The following is a 23,770-nucleotide window of genomic DNA, read 5'->3' as shown; positions in this document are numbered from 1 at the left end:
AGTTAAAAAAGCATATGGGATCCTGGGCTTTATTAATAGAGGCATAGAGTACAAAAGCACAGAAGTTATGTTAAACCTTTATAAACACTGGTTAGGCCTCAGCTGGAGTATTGTGTTCAGTTCTGGGCACCGCACTTTAGGAAGGATGTCAAGGCCTTAGAGAGGGTGCAGAGGAGATTTACTAGAATGGTACCAGGGATGCAGTACAACAACAACAGCAACAACTTGCATTTATATAGCACCTTTAAAGTGGTAAAACATCGCAAGGTGCTTCACAGGACCGATTATCAAACAAGATTTCACACCTAGCCGCATAAGGAGATGTTAGGACAGGTGATCAAAAGCTTGGTCAAAGAGGTAGGTTTTAAGAAGCAGACCAGAGAATCTCCTGCAATGGCTTCTCTTCCCACTCCCGCACCATTACCTCTGGAGCTCCCCCAAGGATCTATCCGTGGCCCCTCCTATTTCTCATCTACACGCTGCCCCTCAGCAACATCATCTGAAAACACAATGTCAGGTTCCACATGTACACTGACCACAACCTCCCTCGACACCTCTGCTGCCTCTGATTTGTCACACTGCTTGTCCGACATCCAGTACTGGATGAGCAAAAATTTACTCCAACTAAATATTGTGAAGACCGAAGCCATTGTCTTCAGTCCCCGCCACAAACTCCGCTCCATAGCCACTGACTCCATCCCTCTCCCTGGCCACTGTCTGAAGCTGATCCAGAACGTTCGCAACCTTGGCGCCCTATTTGACCCTGAGATGAGCTTCTGATCACGTATCTGCTCCATCACCAAGACCGCCTACTTCCACCTCCATAACATCGCCCGTCTCCGTCCCTGCCTCAGCTCATCTGCTGCTGAAACCCTCATCCATACCTTTGTTACCTCTAGACACAACTATTCCAATGCCCTCCTGGCCGGCCTCCCATCTTCCACCCTCCATAAACTTCAGCTCATCCAAAACTCTGCTGCCCGTATCCTAACTCGCACCAAGTCCCGTTCTCCCATCACCCCTGTGCTCACTGACCTACATCGGCTCCCGGTCTGGGAACGCCTCAATTTTAAAATTCTCACCCTAGTTTTCGAATCCCTCCATGGCCTCACCCCTCCCTATCTTTGTAACCTCCTCCAGCCCTACAACCCTCTGAGATCCCTGCATTCCTCCAATTCTTGCCTCTTGCGCATCCACGATTTTAAATCGCTCCACCATTGGCAACTTTGCCTTCAGCTGCCCAGGCCTCAAGTTCTGGAATTCCCTCCCTAAATCTCTCCGCCTCTCCCTTTAAGATGCTCCTTAAAACCTACCTCTTTGACCAAGCTTTTGGTCACCTGTCCCTAATATCTCCTTATGTGGCTTGGAATCAAGTTTTGTCTGATTACTCTCCTGTGAAGTGCCTTGGGATGTTTTACTATATTAAAGGCTCTACATAAATGCAGGTTGTTGTTGTTGTCTTAAAGGAGAGAGAGATAGAGAGGCGGAGAGGTTTAGGGAGGGAATTCCAGAGCTTAGGGTCGAGGCAGCTGAAGGCACGGCCGCCAATGGTGGAACGATTAAATCGGGGATGCGCAAGAGACCAGAATTGGAAGAACGCAGTGATCTCGGAGGGTTGTAGGGCTGGAGGAGGTTACAGAGATAGGGAGCGGCGAGGCCATGGATTTGAAAACAAGGATGAGAATTTTAAAATTGAGGCCAATGTAGGTCAGCGAGCACAGGGGTGATGGGTGAAATGGACTTGGTTCGAGTTAGGATACGGGCAGCAGAGTTTTGGATGAGCTCAAGTTTATGGAGGGTGGAAGATGGGAGGCCGGCCAGGAGAGCATTGGAATAGTCCAGTCTGGAGGTAACAAAGGCATGGATGAGGGTTTCAGCAGCAGATGAGCTGGGGCAGGGGCAGAGACGGGCGATGTTACGGGGGTGGAAGTAGGCGGTCTTGGTGATGGAGCGGATATGGGGTCAGAAGCTCATCCCAGGATCAAATAGGATGACGAGGTTGCGAACAGTCTGGTTCAGCCTCAGACAGTGGCCGGGGAGAGGGATGGAGTCGGTGGGTGGGAACAGAATTTGCGGCGGGGACTGAAGACAATGGCTTCTGGCTTCCCAATATTTAGTTGGAGGAAATTTTTGCTCATCCAGTACTGGACATCGGACAAGCAATGTGACAAATGAGAGACAGTGGAGGGGTCGAGGGAGGTGGTGGTGAGGTAGAGCTGGGTATCAGTGTCTGTGTGGAATCTGACGTTGTGTTTCTGGATGATGTCGCCGAGAGGCAGCAATTAGATGAGAAATAGGAGGGGCCACGGATAGATCCTCGGGGAACTCCAGAGGTAACGGTGTGGGAGTGGGAAGAGAAGCCGTTGCAGGAGATTCTCTGGCTACGACTGGATAGATAAGAATGGAACCAGGCGAGGGCAGTCCCACCCAGCTGGACGACGGAGGAGAGGCGGTGGAGGAGGATGGAGTGGTCAATGTGTCAAAGGCTGCAGACAGGTGGAGAAGGATGAGGAGGGATAGTTTACCACGGTCACTGTCGCAGAGGATGTAATTTGTGACTTTGATAAGGGCCGTTTCAGCACTGTGGCAGGAACAGAAACCTGATTGGAGGGATTCAAACATGGAGTTGTGGGAAAGATGGGCACAGATTTGGGAGATGACAAAATGTTCAAGAACTTTGGAGAGGAAAGGGAGGGTGGAGATGGGGCGGGAGTTTACAAGGTCAGAGGGGTCAAGCGTGGGTTTTTTGAGGAGGGGTCAGTAGCCGAGGATTTGAAGGGGAGGGGACAGTACCTGAGGAGAGGGAACCGTTAACAATATCAGCTAACATGGGGGCCAGGAAGGGAAGTTGGGTGGTCAGCAGTTTGGTGGGAATAGGGTTGAGGGAGCAGGAGGTGGGTCTCATGGGCAAGATGAGCTCGGAGAGGACATGAGGGGAGATAGGAGAGAAACTAGAGAAAGATGTGAGTTCAGGGCTAGGGCAGAGGGTACTGTAGAGGAAGGTCAGTTCAGTGGGTGAGGGCAAGGGAGGGAAACGGCAGAGGCAGCTGAACGATGGTCTCAATCTTAGTGACAAAGAAGTCCATGAGCTCCTCTCACTTGTTACTGGAGGTGAGGGTGGAGGGGGCAGGGGAGAGGGGTTTAAGGAGACGGTTTGTAGTGGAGAAGAGAAGCCGGAGGTTACTTTTGCGTTCCAGGATGATCCTGGAATAGTGACCAGTGTTTGGAGAGGAGGGCAGGACCCGATAATGCTTTGTGTGGTCCAGCCCGATCTGGCAATGAATGGATAAACCAGTTACCCGCCATAAACGTTCAAGTCTGTGACCCTTGGACTTAAGGGAGTGGAGATGAGGGCCGTACCGGGGTGAGAGAGAGTAATAGTTTTAATGGGGACAAGGGCATGAAAGGTGAAGGTGAGGGTGTGATTGAGCAGAAATGTGGTGGTGAATGGAGGGCCAAAGGTTAGACAGTTGGGAATTTGAAAGTGCCGTTATCAGTGACTTGGGGGGAAGAGTTTTTTCCAGGGGTGGACACAGAAGGAAGTGGGATGTGGGTGGAGAGGGATACAAGGAAGTGATCAGAGATGGCCTTATCCGTGATTGACACGATGGAGGTAGAGAGGCCACGTGAGATGGCAAGATCGAGGGGGTGGCTGAGAATATGGGTCGGGGAGTTTATATGGAGGAGAGATTAAAGGAGGATAGAAGGGCAGGGAACTCAGAGGGGAGAGAGAGGGCATGATGAGTTGAGATGGAGGTTAAAGTCACTGAGGATGAGAAGTCACTCAGTGCAGAGGCTGAGGGAGGAAAGCAGCGAAGATATCTCGCTGAGAACCTTGGCTTGGTACTTGGGTGGGTGGCAGAGAACGAAGAATCTAAAGGAGAGGTGAGAGGGGTGGGACAAGGTGAGATGCTCAAAGGAAGAGAAGGTACCAGAGGAGTAGGGGCACAGACCAAAGTGTGATTTGGTGATAAGGGCCACACTGCCATCGCGGTGGTCTGGGCGGGGCAGGTGGTGGGAGATATAGCCGGGTGGGGAGGCTTCAGGGGAAGGTGTCATCACCCGTCAGCCAGGTTTCCGTTAAGGCCATGATATCGATGCAATCATCCACAATAAACTTATGGATGGCAAGGACCTTGTTCACAAGTGAACGGACATTCTGGAGGGAGAGGCGGAGAGGGGCGGTGATAGCTGATCTACTGGCAGAGTCCACAGGGTCAGCGCTGGGAGGGGTGAATGGGATGGGAGGAGGTTGGCAAGATTAGCCCCTAGTGGGCACGCTAGGCGGGAAAGTCGGTGAGAGAGTAGGGCGGGGCAGTTGGGGTTGCTGCTCGTAAGGAGAAAATGACGAGTGCCTCGATGTGCCCTTCGGAGGATGCTGAGAGAGGCACAGAGGGCAGGTGTAGAATTATCTAAGAGGGAGTGAAGCCTGGGACAGTGACAGGAAAGTAGGAAGGTCGAGGACTGCTGATTGGTTGGGGTAAGGATTTGGGAGGGCAGAGTATCTGAGAGGGGAAAAACGAAATGAGGCATGATGATAGGGAAGAGGGGCCGAGGAGAGGTGAAGAGAAAGAAGAAAAAAGGGTAAAAAAAGGGGAATTGGAAGCGATGGGCTCAGGTCTGGAGCGGCAGCAAAACACACTCGTGAATGGACACAGGGAAACTCACGTTACATAGACAAGGTCATGTAACAAAATTGGGATATATAGGTCCTGGTAATAAACAGGGAATAGAGAGGAGACAATAGGAGGGAGTCCAAAGTTGAAGTCCGAGGTCCCGTGGTGGGATAAAGTTGATGTAGATAGGGTGGAGTCTGCTTGGAACTGATGTCCAGGTTTGGAGACAGGTGTGGAGGGTGAGTGAGTCCAGAAGCTACTTGGGCAAACCAAATTGGCAAAAGTAGTTTGGAGGACGAGTTCATGGAATGCATTCGAGACAGTTTTCTGGAACAATATGTCGAGGATCCAACTAGGAAACAGGCTATTTTAGATCTAGTATTGTGTAACGAATTTCATATTGAGTTTGAGAGTGATGTAGTTAAGTCCAAAACTAAGATCTTAAATTTAAACAAGGCCAATTATGTAGGTGTGAGGAGCAAGTTGGTGAAGGTAGATTGGGAAATTAGATTAAAAGATATAATGGTAGATAAGCAATGGTGAACATTTAAAGAAATAGTTCATAATTCCCAATGAATATACATTCCCTTGAGGAATAAAAACTTGACAGGAAAAGTGATCCAACTGTGGCTAACTAGGGAAGCTAACGATAGTATTAGAATAAAAGAAGAGGCTTACAATTTTGCCAAAAAGAGTAGTAAGCATAAGAATTGGGAGGGTTTTAGAAACCTACAAAGGATGACCAAGAAATTGATGAAGAGGGAGAAAATTGAATATGAGAGCAAACTGGCAAGAAATATAAAAACAGATTGTAAGAACTTCTACAAGTATGTAAAAGGGAAGAGTTTAGCGAAAGTAAACATGGGTCCCTTAGAGGCTGAGACAGGAGAAATTATAAGGGGGAAAAAGAAAATGGCAGAGACAAATATTTTATATCTGTCTTCATAGATCTATTATTGTTTCCCCTGGCTGGAGAGTCTAGAACTAGGGGACTCTTGGATGAGAAAATGGGCCATGTAGCGGCCATTGTTTAGGCGCTACGCGGCCTCTTGAAGTGCCAAGTGGTGTGTTGGCTGCGCACGCACGTTGCCAGCGTGATGTGCGCCAGACGCCATCTTGGTATAGGTATTAGCGCAAGCACAAAAAACATATTGGAAATAGTGGCAAACCAAGGGTCTAAAGAGAGGGAGGAACTTAACGTAATTAAGATTAGTAAAGAAAAAGTATTGGAAAAATTAATGGGACTAAAGGCCGACAAATCCCCAGGTCACTGTAAGATCCAGAAGTGGCAGAGAAATGGACTCGGGCCCAGCAGAGTGAATTTCTAGCCAGGAACCACGCTGTAAAAAATAAAACTGAAAAACCAGTCAGACCAGTAGGATAATAATGAGCTCAGCAGGTAACAGCAGCGGCGGGGGATGGGCTGTAGACGTGACAAAGTTACCTTAAAACTTGACTTCAGTTACATGGAGAGAATGGAGAAGCTGGGATTGTTCTTCTTGGAGCAAAGAAGGTTAAGGGGAGATTTAACAGAGGTGTTCAAAATTATGAGGGGTTTTGATATAGAAGGAACATAGGAACAGGAGTAGGCCATTCAGCCCCTCGTGCCTGCTCCGCCATTTGATAAGATCATGACTGATCTGTGATCTAACTCCATACACCTGCCATTGGCCCATATCCCTTAATACCTTTGGTTGCCAAAAAGCTATCTATCTCAGATTTAAATTTAGCAATTGAGCTAGTATCAATTGCCGTTTGCGGAAGAGAATTCCAAACTTCCACCACCCTTTGTGTGTAGAAATGTTTTCTAATCTCACTTCTGAAAGGTCTGGCTCTAATTTTTAGACTGTGCCCCCTACTCCTAGAATCCCCAACCAAAGTAGATAGGGAGAAACTGTTTCCAGTGGCAGGAGGGTCAGTAACCAGAGGATACAGATTTAAGATAATTGGTAAAAACGCCAGGGAAGAGATGAGGAGAATTTTTTTAAGTAGCGAGTTGTTATGATGTTATGGAAGCAGATTCAATAATAACTTCTAAAAGGGAATTGGATAAATACTTGGAATGGAAAAATTTGCAAGGCTATGGGGAAAGAGCAGGGGAATGAGACTAACTGGATAGCTCTTCCAAAGAGCTGGCACAGGCACGATTCTACGATTCGAGACACTTGCTTCCTACCTTGCAGCACGGAACTGATGCTGTCAGCAGACTCTTTCTTCCAGTTGATATCACAGGTAACTCCTTCCGATATTTCAAACCATTCCACCACATAGCCTGTCACTGGGGCTCTGGGGGCTGACCACTTGATTTGGAGACTATGTTCATTAATCGGAGTGATGGACACGCTTGGGGAAAGAAGTGCAAAGGCTGAAAAATAAGGAGAAGCAGCAAATAATCCACAGATCAGGGACACAGAATAAACAATAGGCCAATAGCTAGAGAATATTAACGATGAGAAAAGATTGGATAGGCTGGGTTGTTCTCTTTGGAACAGAGGAGGCTGAGGGGAGATTTAATTGAGGTGTATAAAATTATGAGGGGCCTAGATAGAGTGGATAGGGAGGACCTATTTCCCTGAGCAGAGAGGTCAATAACCAGGGGGCATAGATTTAAAGTGATTGGTAGAAGGATTAGAGGGGAGTTGAGGAGAATTTTTTTCACCCAGAGGGTGGTGGGGGTCTGGAACTCACTGCCTGAGAGGGTGGGAGAGGCAGAAACCCTCAACTCATTTAAAAAGTACCTGGACGTGCACCTGAAGTGCTGTAACCTACAGGGCTACGGACCAAGTGCTGGAAAATAGGATTAAACTGGATAGCTCTTTTTCGGCCGGCACGGACACGATGGACCGAACGGCCTCCTTCTGTGCTGTAACTTTCTATGATTCTATGAATTAGAAATACACGGAATTAACTGACTACTGACAGGTATGCGGTTGGATTATTTTCAGATTTCTGGCTGCACGGAGCACAGATATTTAATGCGACAGGGTTGAGCTGAGCACTTTCCACTTGAAGCAAGGATTTACTAACTTGTCTTCTGATAACAATACAAACCAATCCTCAAACACTGGCCTGGACAGGCAGCAGGAAGATCCCAGTGTGTTGGACCCTCTCTAAAGCTGAAGTTTTCAAGATATTAAGAGGAATTGATAGGGTAGATAGAGAGAAACTATTTTCACTGGTTGGGGAGTCTCGGACGAGGGGACAGAGTCTAAAAATTACAGCCAGGACTTTCAGGAGTGAAGTTAGGAAACACTTTTACACGCAAAGGGTGGTAGAAGTTTGGAACTCTCTTCCACAAACTGCAGTTGATGCTAACTCAATTGTTAATTTCAAATCTGAGATTGATAGATTTTTGTGAACCAAAGGTATTAAGGGATATGGGGCTAAGGCGGGTATATGGAGTTAGGTCACAGATCAATCATGATCTCATTGAATGGCAGAACAGACTCGAGGGGCTGAATGGCCTCCTCCTGTTCCTGTGTTCCAAAGCTTCAACATACTTCCTATAATGTGGAGCCCAATATACTGCACACAGTATCTAATTGAGGGCTTATTAAAGTTTTATGTAGGATTATCATTCTCTCTTGGTTTTTAGATTCTAGGTCTCTTGTGACAAAGCCTCGAATTCCAATCACTTTGTCACAGCCTCATCACCCTGAGGTGCTGCCTTTAACATCCTGGAAACCTGTCCCTCAAATCCCTCTGCTCTTCCACACACCGAGCCGATTCCCATTGGATCTGACAGATGAAATGGGGGAAATAACTGATGTGAGAGCAGGAGAGAAATTGGGAAATGGCAAAACACAATACCATAAAAGAGGAAAGGGGAATTGAAGAGCCAGTGATAAGGGGACAGGACAGGGAAATGGCACAGTTCCATGAGATAGGAAGTGATCTGGCCCCAATTCAGCAGACAGAAAACCGAACAAACTGGAAGAAGTGTCCATCACTGCTCCACTTCATTCCCTCCTTGTCTTTGTGCCTTGATTCCTCATCTCACTTTCTCTCACTTTATTAAGTCTACCCTCTCCAGTGGCTGGAGTCATACCTAGCACAAAGGAAGATGGTAGTGGTTGTTGGAGGCCAATCATCTCAGCCCCAGGACATTACTGCAGGAGTTCCTCAGGGCAGTGTCGTAGGCCCAACCATCTTCAGCTGCTTCATCAATGACCTTCCCTCCATCATAAGGTCAGAAATGGGGATGTTCGCTGATGACTGCACAGTGTTCAGTTCCATTCGCAACCCCTCAAATAATGAAGCAGTCCGAGCCCGCATGCAGCAAGACCTGGACAACATCCAGGCTTGGGCTCATAAGTGGCAAGTAACATTCGCGCCAGATAAGTGCCAGGCAATGACCACCTCCCCTTGACATTCAACGGCATTACCATCGCCGAATCCCCCACCATCAACATCCTGGGGGTCACCATTGACCAGAAACTTAACTGGACCAGCTATATAAATACTGTGGCTACGAGAGCAGGTCAGAGGCTGGGTATTCTGCGGCGAGTGACTCACCTCCTGACTCCCCAAAGCCTTTCCACCATCTACAAGGCACAAGTCAGGAGTGTGATGGAATACTCTCCACTTGCTTGGATGAATGCAGCTCCAACAACACTCAAGAAGCTCCACACCATCCAAGATAAAGCAGCCCGCTTGATTGGCACCCCATCCACCACCCTAAACATTCACTCCCTTCACCACCGGCGCACTGTGGCTGCAGTGTGTACCATCCACACGATGCACTGCAGCAACTCACCACGGCTTCTTCGACAGCACCTCCCAAACCCGCGACCTCTACCACCTAGAAGGACAAGAGCAGCAGGCACATGGGAACAACACCACCTACACGTTCCCCTCCAAGTCACACACCATCCCGACTTGGAAATATATCACGGTTCCTTCATTGTCGCTGGGTCAAAATCCTGGAACTCCCTTCCTAACAGCACTGTGGGAGAACCTTCACCACACGGACTGCAGCAGTTCAAGAAGGCAGCTCACCACCACCTTCTCAAGGGCAATTAGGAATGGGCAATAAATGCTGGCCTCCTATATCTCTCTTTCTCTCTGATACCCTTCACTCTCCTATATCTCCATCTCTGCTCCCCTTTACTCTCTTATATCTCTCTCTGATCCCCTTCACTCTCCTATCTCTCTCTCTCTGATCCCCTTCACTCTCCTATATCTCCATCTCTGATCCCCTTCACTCTCCTATATCTCTCTCTCTGATCCCCTTCACTCTCCTATATCTCTCTCTCTTTCTGATACCCTTCACTCTCCTAAAACTCCCTCTCAGCTCCCCTTCACTCTCCTATATCTCTATCTCTGCTCCCCTTCACTCTCCTATATCTCCATCTCTGCTCCTCTTCACTCTCCTATATCTCTCTCTCTCTCTGATACCCTTCATAGAGTCATAGAGTTATACAGCACGGATAGAGGCCCTTCGGCCCATCGTGTCCGCGCCGGCCATCAGCCCTGTCTACTCTAATCCCATATTCCAGCATTTGGTCCGTAGCCTTGTATGCTATGGCATTTCAAGTGCTCATCCAAATGCTTCTTGAATGTTGTGAGGGTTCCTGCCTCCACAACCCTTTCAGGCAGTGAGTTCCAGACTCCAACCACCCTCTGGGTGAAAAAGTTCTTTCTCAAATCCCCTCTAAACCTCCCGCCTTTTACCTTGAATCTATGTCCCCTTGTTATAGAACCCTCAACGAAGGGAAAAAGCTCCATATTATCCATCCTATCTGTGCCCCTCATAATTTTGTACACCTCAATCATGTCCCCCCTCAGCCTCCTCTGCTCCAAGGAAAACAAACCCAATCTTCCCAGTCTCTCTTCATAGCTGAAGCGCTCCAGCCCTGGTAACATCCTGGTGAATCTCCTCTGCACCCTCTCCAAAGCGATCACATCCTTCCTGTAGTGTGGCGACCAGAACTGCACACAGTACTCCAGCTGTGGCCTAACCAGTGTTTTATACAGCTCCATCATAACCTCCTTGCTCTCCTATAACTCCCTCTCTGATCCCCTTCACTCTCCTATATCTCTCTCTGCTCCCCTTCACTCTCCCATATCTCCCTCTCTGATCCCCTTCACTCTCCTATATCTCTCTCTCTCTCTGATCCCCTTCACTCTCCTATTACTCCCTGTCTACTCCCCTTCACTGTCCTATATCTCTCTCTGCTGCCCTTCACTCTCCTATAGAATCATAGAATCATAGAAGTTTACAACATGGAAACAGGCCCTTCGGCCCAACATGTCCATGTCGCCCAGTTTATACCACTAAGCTAGTCCCAATTGCCTGCACTTGGCCCATATCCCTCTATACCCATCTTACCCATGTAACTGTCCGAACGTTTTTAAAAGACAAAATTGTACCCGCCTCTACTACTGCCTCTGGCAGCTCGTTCCAGACACTCACCACTCACACTCCTATATCTCCCACTCTTCCCCTTCACTCTCCTATATCTCTCTCTCTGCTCCCCTTCACTCTCCTCTTTCTCCCTCTCTGCTCCCCTTCACTCTACCAATTTCTCTCTCTCTGCTCCCCTTCAATCTCCTATATCTCCCTCTCCGCTCCCCTTCAATCTCCTTTCTCTCTCTCTCTGCTCCACTTCACTCTTCTATATCTTTCTCTCTCATCCCCTTCACTCTCCTATATCTCCCACTCTGCCCCTTCACTCTACTATATTGCGCTCTCTTGCTCCCTTCACTCTACTATATCCCCCTCTCTCTGCTCCCCTTCACTCTCCTACATCGCTCTCTCTGATCCCCTTCACTCTCCTCCATCTCTCTCTCTCTGATCTCCTTCACTCTCCTACATCTCCCTCTCTGCTCCCCTTCACTCTCCTATATCTCTCTCTGCTCCCCTTCACTCTCCTATATCTCCCTCTCTGCTCCCCTTCACTCTCCTATATCTCCCTCTCTGCTCCCCTTCACTCTCCTATATCTCCCTCTCTGCTCCCCTTCACTCTCCTATATCTCCCTCTCTGCTCCCCTTCACTCTCCTATATCTCCCTCTCTGCTCCCCTTCACTCTCCTATATCTCCCTCTCTGATCCGCATCACTGTCCAATATCTCTCTCTGATCCCCATCACTTCCACCTCCGTAACATCGTCCGTCTCCTCCTCTGCCTCAGCTGATCTGCTGCTAAAACCCTCATCCATGCCTCTAGACTTGAATATTCCAATGCTCTCCTATCCGGCCTCCCATCTTTCACCCTTCATCAACTTGAGCTCATCCAAAACTCTGCTGCCCGTATCCTAACTCGCACCAAGTCCCGTTCACCCATCACCCCTGTGCGCACAGACCTAGATTGGCTCCCGGTCCAGCAATGCCTCGATTTTAAATTTCTCATCCTTGTTTTCTAATCCCTCCATGGCCTCGCCCCTCCCTATCTCTGTAACCTCCTCCAGCTCTACAACCCTCCGCGATCTCTGAGCTCCTCCAATTCTGGCCTCTTGCGCATCCCCGATTTTAATCACTCCACCATTGGAGGCCGTGCCTTCAGCTGCCTGGGCTCTGAGCTCTGGAATTCCCGCCCTAAACCTCTCCGCCTCTCTCCCTCTCTCTCCTCCTTTAAGATGCTCCGTAAAACCCTTCTCTTTGATCAAGCTTTTGGTCACCTGTCCTAATATCTCCGTTGCTCTGTGTCAAATTTTGTTTCATATTTGGCCCCGTTAATCACCATGGGATGTCTTACCACATTGAAGGCACTATAGAAATGCAAATTGTTGTTGCTTCCCATCATTCCCCTCTATCTCTTGTTGCTCCTCATTCACCATCTCTCTCTCCTACCCATTCACCATCTCTCTCTCACTTTCTCTCTCTCTCCTACCCATTCACCATCTCTCTCTCACTTTCTCTCTCTCTCCTACCCATTCACCATCTCTCTCTCACTTTCTCTCTCTCTCCTATCCATTCAACATCTCTCTCTCACTTTCTCTCTCCTACCCATTCACCATCTCTCTCTCACTTTCTCTCTCTCTCTCCTACCCATTCACCATCTCTCTCTCACTTTCTCTCTCTCTCCTATCCATTCACCATCTCTCTCTCACTTTCTCTCTCTCTCCTACCCATTCACCATCTCTCTCTCACTTTCTCTCTCTCTCCTACCCATTCACCATCTCTCTCTCACTTTCTCTCTCTCTCCTACCCATTCACCATCTCTCTCTCACTTTCTCTCTCTCTCCTACCCATTCACCATCTCTCTCTCACTTTCTCTCTCTCTCCTATCCATTCACCATCTCTCTCTCACTTTCTCTCTCTCTTCTACCCATTCACCATCTCTCTCTCACTTTCTCTCTCTCCTATCCATTCACCATCTCTCTCTCACTTTCTCTCTCCTACCCATTCACCATCTCTCTCTCACTTTCTCTCTCTCTCCTTCCCATTCACCATCTCACTTTCTCTCTCTCCTACCCATTCTCCATCTCTCTCTTTTTCTCTCCTCCAAATTCACCAGCTCTCTTTCACTTTCCCTCTCTGTTCCCCAATCACCATCTGTCTCTCTCACATTCTCTCTCTGTTCTCCATTCACCATCTCTCTCTCTCTTCCCCATCTCTCTCTCTCGCTTTCTCTCTCACTCTGCCCAATTAACCATCTCTCTTTCTCACTTTCACGCCTTCTGTTCCTCATTCATGATCTCAAACTTTCTCTCAACTCCCCATTCACCATCTCTCTCTCACTTTCTCACTCTCTCTTCCACATTCACCACCTCTCTCTCACTCTCTCTTCCACATTCACCACCTCTCTCTCTCACTTACTCTCTCTCTGCTCCCCCTCGAATCGTAGAATGAGGCTATTCTATTACAGACTGGGATAATAATAGTGTAAAGGGCAAAGAGGGGGAGGAATTTCTGAAGTGTGGCTCACCACCACCTTCTCAAGGGCAATTAGGGATGGGCAATAAATGCTGACCTCGCCAGCGACGCCCACATCCCATCAACGAATTTTAAAAAAGGAGAACTTTCTGGATCAGTTTGTTTCTGGCCCAATGAGGAAGGAGGCATTGCTGGATCTGGATCTGGGGATTGAGGTGGGTCAAGTGGAGCAAATGTCAGTGGAGGAGCATTTCGGGAATAGCAATCATAGTATCATAAGGTTTAGATTAGTTATGGAAAAGGATAAGGAGCAATCCAGAGTAAAAAATGTTTAATTGGAGGAGGGCCAATTTCAGTGGGTTGAGAACGGATCTGGCCCGGGTAAATTGGAATCAAAGATTGGCAGGCAAATCTGTAATTGAACAGTGGGCAGTCTTTGATGAGATGGTTCGGGTACAGTCTCGGTACATTCCCACAAGGGGGAAAGGGAGGGCAACTAAAGCCAGAGCTCCCTGGATAATGAAAGAGATAGAGAGTAAGATGAAGCAGGAAAAGGGGCGTATGACAGATGTCAGGTTGAAAATATAAGTGAGAACCAGGCTGAGTATTGAAAGTGAGAAGTGAAAAAGGAAATAAAAGGGGCAAAGAGAGAGTTTGAGAATAGACTGGCGGCCAACATAAAAGAGAATCCAAAGTCTTCAATAGTAATATAAATATTAAACAGGTAGTAAGAGGAGGGGTGGAGCTGATTAGGGACCAAAAAGGAGATCTACTCATGGAGGCAGAGGGGATGGCCGAGGTCGTAAATGAATACTTTGCATCTGTCTTTACCAAGGAAGAAAATGCTGCCAAAGTCACAGTAAAAGAGGAGGTGGTTGAGATACTGGTTGGGGTAAAAATTGCTAAAGAGGAGGTACTAGAAAGGCTGGCTGTACTTAAAGTAGATAAATCACCCGGTCCGGATGGGATGCATCATAGGTTGCTGAGGGAATTAAGGATGGAAATTGCGGAGGTACTGGCCATAATCTTCGAAACAGCCTTAGATACGGGGGCAGTGCCAGAGGACTGGAGAATTGCAAATGTTACACCCTTGTTCAAAAAAGGGTGTAAGGATAAACCCAGCAACTATAGGCCAGTCAGTTTAACCTCAGTGGTGGGGAAACTTTTAGAAACGATAATCCGGGACAGAATTAATAGTCACTTGGAGAAGCATGGATTAATAAAGGAAAGCCAGCACGGATTTGTTAAAGGCAAATCGTGTTTAACTAACTTGATTGAGTTTTTTGATGAGGTAACGGAGAGGGTTGATGAGGACAGTGCAGTTGATGTTTTGTATATGAACTTTCAAAAGGTGTTTGATAAAGTGCCGCAAAATAGGCTTGTCAGCAAAATTGAAGCCCATGGAATAAAAGGGGCAGTAGCAACATGGATATAGAATTGTCTAAGGGACAGGAAACAGAGAGTAGTGGTGAACGGTTGTTTTTCGGACTGGAGGGAGGTGTACAATGGTGTTCCCCAGGGGTCAGTATTAGGACCACTGCTTTTCTTGATATATATTAATGACTTGGACTCGGGTGAACAGGGCAGAATTTCAAAATTTGCAGATGACACAAAATTTGGAAGTGTAGTAAACAGTGAGGAGGATAGTGATAGACTTCAAGAGGATATAGACAGGCTGGTGGAATGGGCGGACACGTGGCAGATGAAATTTAATGCAGAGAAGTGCGAAGTGATAGATTTTGGCAGGAAGAACGAGGAGAGGCAATATAAACGAAATGGTACAATTCTAAAGGGGGTGCAGGAACAGAGAGATCTGGGGGTATATGTGCACAAATCTTTGAAGGTGGCAGGACAGGTTGAGAAAGTGGTTATAAAAGTATACGGGATCCTGGGCTTTATAAATAGAGGCATAGAGTACAAAAGTATGGAAGTCATGATGAACCTTTATAAAACACTGATTCGGCCACAACTGGAGTATTGTGTCCAATCCTGGGCACCGCACTTTGGGAAAGATGTGAAGGCCTTAGAGAGGGTGCTGAAGAGATTTACTAGAATGATTCCAGGGATGAGGGACTTTAGTTACGTGGATAGACTGGAGAAGCTGGGGTTGTTCTCCTTCGAGCAGAGAAGGTTGACAGGATATTTGATAGAAGCGTTTAAAATCATGAAGGGTCAAGAACCAGAGGACACAGATTTAAGGTGATTGGCAAAAGAACCAAAGGTGACATGAGGAAAAACTTTTTTACACAGCGAGTAGTTATGATCTGGAATGCGCTGCCTGAGGGGGTGGTGGAGGCAGATTCAATCGTAGCTTTCAAAAAGGAGTTGGATAAATACTTGAAGGGAAAAAATTTGCAGCGATACGGGGAAAGGGCGGGGGAATGGGACTAGCTGGATTGCTCTTACAAAGAACTGGCATGGACTCGATGAGGCAAATGGCCTCCTTCTGTGCAGTAACCATTCTATGATTCCCCATTTTCCATCTGCCTCTCTCACTTTCTCTCCCTCTCCTTTCCATTCACCATCTTTCACTTTCCCTCTCTCCCCTCCCCATTCACCTTCTCTCTCTCACTCTCTCCCCTCCCCATTCACCTTCTCTCTCTCACTCTCTCCCCTCCCCATTCACCTTCTCTCTCTCACTCTCTCCCCTCCCCATTCACCTTCTCTCTCTCACTCTCTCTCCTACCCATTCACCATCTCTCTCTCACTTTCTCTCTCTCTCCTATCCATTCACCATCTCTCTCTCACTTTCTCTCTCTCTCCTACCCATTCACCATCTCTCTCTCACTTTCTCTCTCTCTCCTACCCATTCACCATCTCTCTCTCACTTTCTCTCTCTCTCCTACCCATTCACCATCTCTCTCTCACTTTCTCTCTCTCTCCTACCCATTCACCATCTCTCTCTCACTTTCTCTCTCTCTCCTATCCATTCACCATCTCTCTCTCACTTTCTCTCTCTCTTCTACCCATTCACCATCTCTCTCTCACTTTCTCTCTCTCCTATCCATTCACCATCTCTCTCTCACTTTCTCTCTCCCACCCATTCACCATCTCTCTCTCACTTTCTCTCTCTCTCCTTCCCATTCACCATCTCACTTTCTCTCTCTCCTACCCATTCTCCATCTCTCTCTTTTTCTCTCCTCCAAATTCACCAGCTCTCTTTCACTTTCCCTCTCTGTTCCCCAATCACCATCTGTCTCTCTCACATTCTCTCTCTGTTCTCCATTCACCATCTCTCTCTCTCTTCCCCATCTCTCTCTCTCGCTTTCTCTCTCACTCTGCCCAATTAACCATCTCTCTTTCTCACTTTCACGCCTTCTGTTCCTCATTCATGATCTCAAACTTTCTCTCAACTCCCCATTCACCATCTCTCTCTCACTTTCTCACTCTCTCTTCCACATTCACCACCTCTCTCTCACTCTCTCTTCCACATTCACCACCTCTCTCTCTCACTTACTCTCTCTCTGCTCCCCCTCGAATCGTAGAATGAGGCTATTCTATTACAGACTGGGATAATAATAGTGTAAAGGGCAAAGAGGGGGAGGAATTTCTGAAGTGTGGCTCACCACCACCTTCTCAAGGGCAATTAGGGATGGGCAATAAATGCTGACCTCGCCAGCGACGCCCACATCCCATCAACGAATTTTAAAAAAGGAGAACTTTCTGGATCAGTTTGTTTCTGGCCCAATGAGGAAGGAGGCATTGCTGGATCTGGATCTGGGGATTGAGGTGGGTCAAGTGGAGCAAATGTCAGTGGAGGAGCATTTCGGGAATAGCAATCATAGTATCATAAGGTTTAGATTAGTTATGGAAAAGGATAAGGAGCAATCCAGAGTAAAAAATGTTTAATTGGAGGAGGGCCAATTTCAGTGGGTTGAGAACGGATCTGGCCCGGGTAAATTGGAATCAAAGATTGGCAGGCAAATCTGTAATTGAACAGTGGGCAGTCTTTGATGAGATGGTTCGGGTACAGTCTCGGTACATTCCCACAAGGGGGAAAGGGAGGGCAACTAAAGCCAGAGCTCCCTGGATAATGAAAGAGATAGAGAGTAAGATGAAGCAGGAAAAGGGGCGTATGACAGATGTCAGGTTGAAAATATAAGTGAGAACCAGGCTGAGTATTGAAAGTGAGAAGTGAAAAAGGAAATAAAAGGGGCAAAGAGAGAGTTTGAGAATAGACTGGCGGCCAACATAAAAGAGAATCCAAAGTCTTCAATAGTAATATAAATATTAAACAGGTAGTAAGAGGAGGGGTGGAGCTGATTAGGGACCAAAAAGGAGATCTACTCATGGAGGCAGAGGGGATGGCCGAGGTCGTAAATGAATACTTTGCATCTGTCTTTACCAAGGAAGAAAATGCTGCCAAAGTCACAGTAAAAGAGGAGGTGGTTGAGATACTGGTTGGGGTAAAAATTGCTAAAGAGGAGGTACTAGAAAGGCTGGCTGTACTTAAAGTAGATAAATCACCCGGTCCGGATGGGATGCATCATAGGTTGCTGAGGGAATTAAGGATGGAAATTGCGGAGGTACTGGCCATAATCTTCGAAACAGCCTTAGATACGGGGGCAGTGCCAGAGGACTGGAGAATTGCAAATGTTACACCCTTGTTCAAAAAAGGGTGTAAGGATAAACCCAGCAACTATAGGCCAGTCAGTTTAACCTCAGTGGTGGGGAAACTTTTAGAAACGATAATCCGGGACAGAATTAATAGTCACTTGGAGAAGCATGGATTAATAAAGGAAAGCCAGCACGGATTTGTTAAAGGCAAATCGTGTTTAACTAACTTGATTGAGTTTTTTGATGAGGTAACGGAGAGGGTTGATGAGGACAGTGCAGTTGATGTTTTGTATATGAACTTTCAAAAGGTGTTTGATAAAGTGCCGCAAAATAGGCTTGTCAGCAAAATTGAAGCCCATGGAATAAAAGGGGCAGTAGCAACATGGATATAGAATTGTCTAAGGGACAGGAAACAGAGAGTAGTGGTGAACGGTTGTTTTTCGGACTGGAGGGAGGTGTACAATGGTGTTCCCCAGGGGTCAGTATTAGGACCACTGCTTTTCTTGATATATATTAATGACTTGGACTCGGGTGAACAGGGCAGAATTTCAAAATTTGCAGATGACACAAAATTTGGAAGTGTAGTAAACAGTGAGGAGGATAGTGATAGACTTCAAGAGGATATAGACAGGCTGGTGGAATGGGCGGACACGTGGCAGATGAAATTTAATGCAGAGAAGTGCGAAGTGATAGATTTTGGCAGGAAGAACGAGGAGAGGCAATATAAACGAAATGGTACAATTCTAAAGGGGGTGCAGGAACAGAGAGATCTGGGGGTATATGTGCACAAATCTTTGAAGGTGGCAGGACAGGTTGAGAAAGTGGTTATAAAAGTATACGGGATCCTGGGCTTTATAAATAGAGGCATAGAGTACAAAAGTATGGAAGTTATGATGAACCTTTATAAAACACTGATTCGGCCACAACTGGAGTATTGTGTCCAATCCTGGGCACCGCACTTTGGGAAAGATGTGAAGGCCTTAGAGAGGGTGCTGAAGAGATTTACTAGAATGATTCCAGGGATGAGGGACTTTAGTTACGTGGATAGACTGGAGAAGCTGGGGTTGTTCTCCTTCGAGCAGAGAAGGTTGACAGGATATTTGATAGAAGCGTTTAAAATCATGAAGGGTCAAGAACCAGAGGACACAGATTTAAGGTGATTGGCAAAAGAACCAAAGGTGACATGAGGAAAAACTTTTTTACACAGCGAGTAGTTATGATCTGGAATGCGCTGCCTGAGGGGGTGGTGGAGGCAGATTCAATCGTAGCTTTCAAAAAGGAGTTGGATAAATACTTGAAGGGAAAAAATTTGCAGCGATACGGGGAAAGGGCGGGGGAATGGGACTAGCTGGATTGCTCTTACAAAGAACTGGCATGGACTCGATGAGGCAAATGGCCTCCTTCTGTGCAGTAACCATTCTATGATTCCCCATTTTCCATCTGCCTCTCTCACTTTCTCTCCCTCTCCTTTCCATTCACCATCTTTCACTTTCCCTCTCTCCCCTCCCCATTCACCTTCTCTCTCTCACTCTCTCCCCTCCCCATTCACCTTCTCTCTCTCACTCTCTCCCCTCCCCATTCACCTTCTCTCTCTCACTCTCTCCCCTCCCCATTCACCTTCTCTCTCTCACTCTCTCCCCTCCCCATTCACCTTCTCTCTCTCACTCTCTCCCCTCCCCATTCACCTTCTCTCTCTCACTCTCTCCCCTCCCCATTCACCTTCTCTCTCTCACTCTCTCCCCTCCCCATTCACCTTCTCTCTCTCACTCTCTCCCCTACCCATTCACCATCTCTCTCTCACTCTCTCCCCTCCCCATTCACCTTCTCTCTCTCACTCTCTCTCCTACCCATTCACCATCTCTCTCTCACTTTCTCTCTCTCTCCTATCCATTCACCATCTCTCTCTCACTTTCTCTCTCTCTCCTACCCATTCACCTTCTCTCTCTCACTCTCTCCCCTCCCCATTCACCTTCTCTCTCTCACTCTCTCCCCTCCCCATTCACCTTCTCTCTCTCACTCTCTCCCTTCCCCATTCACCTTCTCTCTCTCACTCTCTCCCCTCCCCATTCACCTTCTCTCTCTCACTCTCCCCCACCCCATTCATCCATCTCCCTCTCTCACTTTCTCTCTCTCTCTGTTCCCCTTTGTTACAAATTCAGTTCTGCCACAGACACCTTTTCGAGTTCAGTGCGCGGCTGCTCCCATGAGTGGCCTGAGTGTCTTAATGTGATGGGAGTTGACCGCACTCCTGCCCTGTGTCTCCTTGATATAATAGCGTGAACCAGGGATGTAACATGAGCTTGCCCTTGTGTTCTGGACCATATGTCTGTGTCTGAAGCAGGACCGAAGGCTGTGCGAGACCAGGGACAATATGAATCGTTGGCTCCTCAAATTCCAGAACAAGTTAGATAGATCATTGAAGTGTCATGAACAAGTGCAGAAAATAATCAAGAAGGCTAATGGACTGCTGGCCTTTATATCTAGAGGGCTGGAGTACAAGGGGGCAGAAGTTATGCTGCAGCTATACAAAACCCTGGTTAGACCGCACCTGGAGTACTGTGAGCAGTTCTGGGCACCGCACCTTCGGAAGGACATATTGGCCTTGGAGGGAGTGCAGCGTAGGTTTACCAGAATGATACCCGGACTTCAAGGGTTAAGTTACGAGGAGAGATTACACAAATTGGGGTTGTATTCTCTGGAGTTTCGAAGGTTAAGGGGTGATCTGATCGAAGTTTATAAGATATTAAGGGGAACAGATAGGGTGGATAGAGAGAAACTATTTCCGCTGGTTGGGGATTTTAGGAGTAGGGGGCACGGTCTAAAAATTAGAGCCAGACCTTTCAGGAGCGAGATTAGAAAACATTTCTACACACAAAGGGTGGTAGAAGTTTGGAACTCTCTTCCGCAAACGGCAATTGATACTAGCTCAATTGCTAAATTTAAATGTGAGATAGATAGCTTTTTGGCAACCAAAGGTATTAAGGGATATGGGCCAAAGGCAGGTATATGGAGTTAGATCACAGATCAGCTATGATCTTATCAAATGGCGGAGCAGGCATGAGGGGCTGAATGGCCTCCTCCTGTTCCTATGTTCCTAAGTTATGCTCAGATTGATCTCTCTCCTCACTCCCTCTCCCACTTTCTCTTTTTTCTCCTATTCTGTCTCACACTCCTTTATGTTTAAAAATTTGATGTCTGTTACTCTTCAAAATAATTACAGCTCCACAGGGGTTTCTAAACATTGCAACTTGCTGCTCCCTCCCTCCCTCCCCCTCCCTCCCTCCCTCCCCCTCCCGGCCCCCCCCCCCCGGACACAGACTCCCCCAGTTCAAAGATGCTGCTGTTTTCACTCTCGATTTTACGAACAGTGTGGAATGCAGCTGAGGTAATCCCCCTTTCCCTCGCCAGTTTACAGACGGCCGTGTCCTGTGTGGAACTTGCCTCTATGGTGGAGTGTTTTCAGTCCCAGCTCTGCTGCGGGTGATTCGCCAGCTCTGTTGTAAGCAGTAATACAAATGTTGCCACTTCCTGTTGGTGCTGGGATTCTGCAGGTTCGATTGGTCGTGTTGCACAAAGTGAGCTCAGTGTGACTGCTCTGTGCCTCCCACCTGTGGCTCACCCTGTAGCCCCTGATCCTCCCGTTCACTTCAGACTGTTTCAGTTCCTGTAGAGACATTAAAAACATACTCAAAATCTCACATGAATTGTCCTGAAGTGACCTTGGCCAAACACAGCCCCAATCACCTGATTCAGACAGGCCCAACTTCCCACCATTATTCCTGCAGTCAGCCCTCGAGTGGGCAGCATATTTATAGAATCATCCAATCATAAGGCAGAATTTCCCGAATCTCAATCCCAGAGGGTCGGGGTCAAAAACACCGGCCAATCCCGGTCAAGGCTCCAGCACAGGTTCCTGGGTTAAGCATCATTTCCCACCGACTCCATCCCTCTCCCCGGCCCCTGTCTGAGGCTATTTGACCCTGAGATGAGCCTCTGACCCCATATCCGCTCCATCACCCAGACCGCCTACTTCCACCTTCGTAACATCGCCCGTCTCCGCCCCTGCCTCAGCTCATCTGCTGCTGAAACCCTCATCCAGGCCTGTGTTACCTCCAGACTCCACTATTCCAATGCTCTCCGATCCGGCCTCCCATCTTCAACCCCCATAAACTCTGCTGCCCGTATCCTAACTCGCACCAAGTCCCGTTCACCCATCACCCCTGTGCTCACTGACTTGCATTGGCTCCTGGTCCGGGAATGCCTCGATTATAAAATTCTCATCCTTGTTTTCGAATCCCTCCAAAGCCTCGACCCTGCCTATCTCTGTAACCTCCTCCAGCCCTACAACCCTCTGAGATCTCTGCCCTCCTCCAATTCTGACCTCTTGTGCCTCCCTGATTTTAATTCCTCCCCCTGCCCACCATTGGGGGCCCTGCCTTCAGCTGCCTAGGCCCTAAACTCTGGAATTCCCTCTCTAAATCTCTCCACCTCTCCGCCTCTCTCTCCTCCTTTAAGACGCTCCTTAAAACCTACCTCTTTGACCAACCTTTTAATCACCTGTCCTAATATCTCCTTACGTGGCTCAGTGTCAAAATTTGTTTGATAATCGCTCCTGTGAAGCGCCTTGGGCCGTTTTACCACGTTAAAGGCGCTATATAAATGCAAATTGTTGTTGTTTTTGTTGTTGTTGATGGCGGCTCCCAACAGAATATCCACCAACAAACAGTCCCTTCCCCTCCAACACAAGAGAGCGAGCGAGAGAGGGAAAGAGCGAGAGAGAACGGGGCAAAGAGAGGGAGAGGAGCAGAGATAGAGAGAGAGAAAGAGAAAGTGAGAGAGATAGAGAGGGAAAGAGCGAGAGAGAACGGGGCAAAGGGAGGGAGAGGAGCAGAGATAGAGAGAGAGAAAGTGAGAGAGATAGAGAGGGAAAGAGCGAGAGAGAACGGGGCAAAGAGAGGGAGAGAAGCAGAGCTAGAGAGAGAGAAAGTGAGAGAGATAGAGAGGGAAAGAGCGAGAGAGAACGGGGCAAAGGGAGGGAGAGGAGCAGAGATAGAGAGAGAGAAAGAAAAAGTGAGAGAGATAGAGAGGGAAAGAGCGAGAGAGAACGGGGCAAAGGGAGGGAGAGGAGCAGAGATAGAGAGAAAGAAAGAGAAAGTGAGAGAGAGAGGGAAAGAGCGAGAGAGAACGGGGCAAAGAGAGGGAGAGGAGCAGAGATAGAGAGAGAGAAAGAAAAAGTGAGAGAGATAGAGAGGGAAAGAGCGAGAGAGAACGGGGCAAAGGGAGGGAGAGGAGCAGAGATAGAGAGAAAGAAAGAGAAAGTGAGAGAGAGAGGGAAAGAGCGAGAGAGAACGGGGCAAAGAGAGGGAGAGGAGCAGAGATAGAGAGAGAGAAAGAAAAAGTGAGAGAGATAGAGAGGGAAAGAGCGAGAGAGAACGGGGCAAAGGGAGGGAGAGGAGCAGAGATAGAGAGAAAGAAAGAGAAAGTGAGAGAGAGAGGGAAAGAGCGAGAGAGAACGGGGCAAAGAGAGGGAGAGGAGCAGAGATAGAGAGAGAGAAAGAGAAAGTGAAAGAGATAGAGAGGGAAAGAGCGAGAGAGAACGGGGCAAAGGGAGGGAGAGGAGCAGAGATAGAGAGAGAGAAAGAGATGGAGAGAGAGAAAGAGAAAGTGAGAGAGCGAGCGAGGGAAAGTGAGCGAAAGAGAGAGCGAGAGAAAGCAAAAGAGAACGAGAACGAGGGAAAGCATGAGAAAGAGAGGGAAAGAGGGAAAGAGAGCACGTGAGT

General features: G+C 47.7%; 1 protein-coding gene across 1 annotated transcript in view; it reads right to left on the bottom strand.

The window, feature by feature from the left end:
• Positions 1-23,770, bottom strand: part of LOC137311462 (granulocyte colony-stimulating factor receptor-like) — a 102,418-nt gene that overhangs the window by 56,832 nt on the left and 21,816 nt on the right. Inside the window, exons 5-6 of the mRNA XM_067978656.1 lie at positions 21,432-21,654; positions 6,793-6,981 (exon numbers count right to left, since the gene is read on the bottom strand). Of these exons, the coding sequence (XP_067834757.1) occupies positions 6,793-6,981; positions 21,432-21,654 (412 nt within the window). The remainder of the gene's footprint in view (positions 1-6,792; positions 6,982-21,431; positions 21,655-23,770) is intronic.

Source organism: Heptranchias perlo, unplaced genomic scaffold (assembly GCF_035084215.1).
Source record: "Heptranchias perlo isolate sHepPer1 unplaced genomic scaffold, sHepPer1.hap1 HAP1_SCAFFOLD_338, whole genome shotgun sequence".
In the NCBI taxonomy this organism is placed as follows: domain Eukaryota; kingdom Metazoa; phylum Chordata; class Chondrichthyes; order Hexanchiformes; family Hexanchidae; genus Heptranchias; species Heptranchias perlo.
The sequence above is the reverse complement of the archived record's forward strand: the minus strand, read 5'-3'. Positions and strand labels throughout refer to the sequence as shown.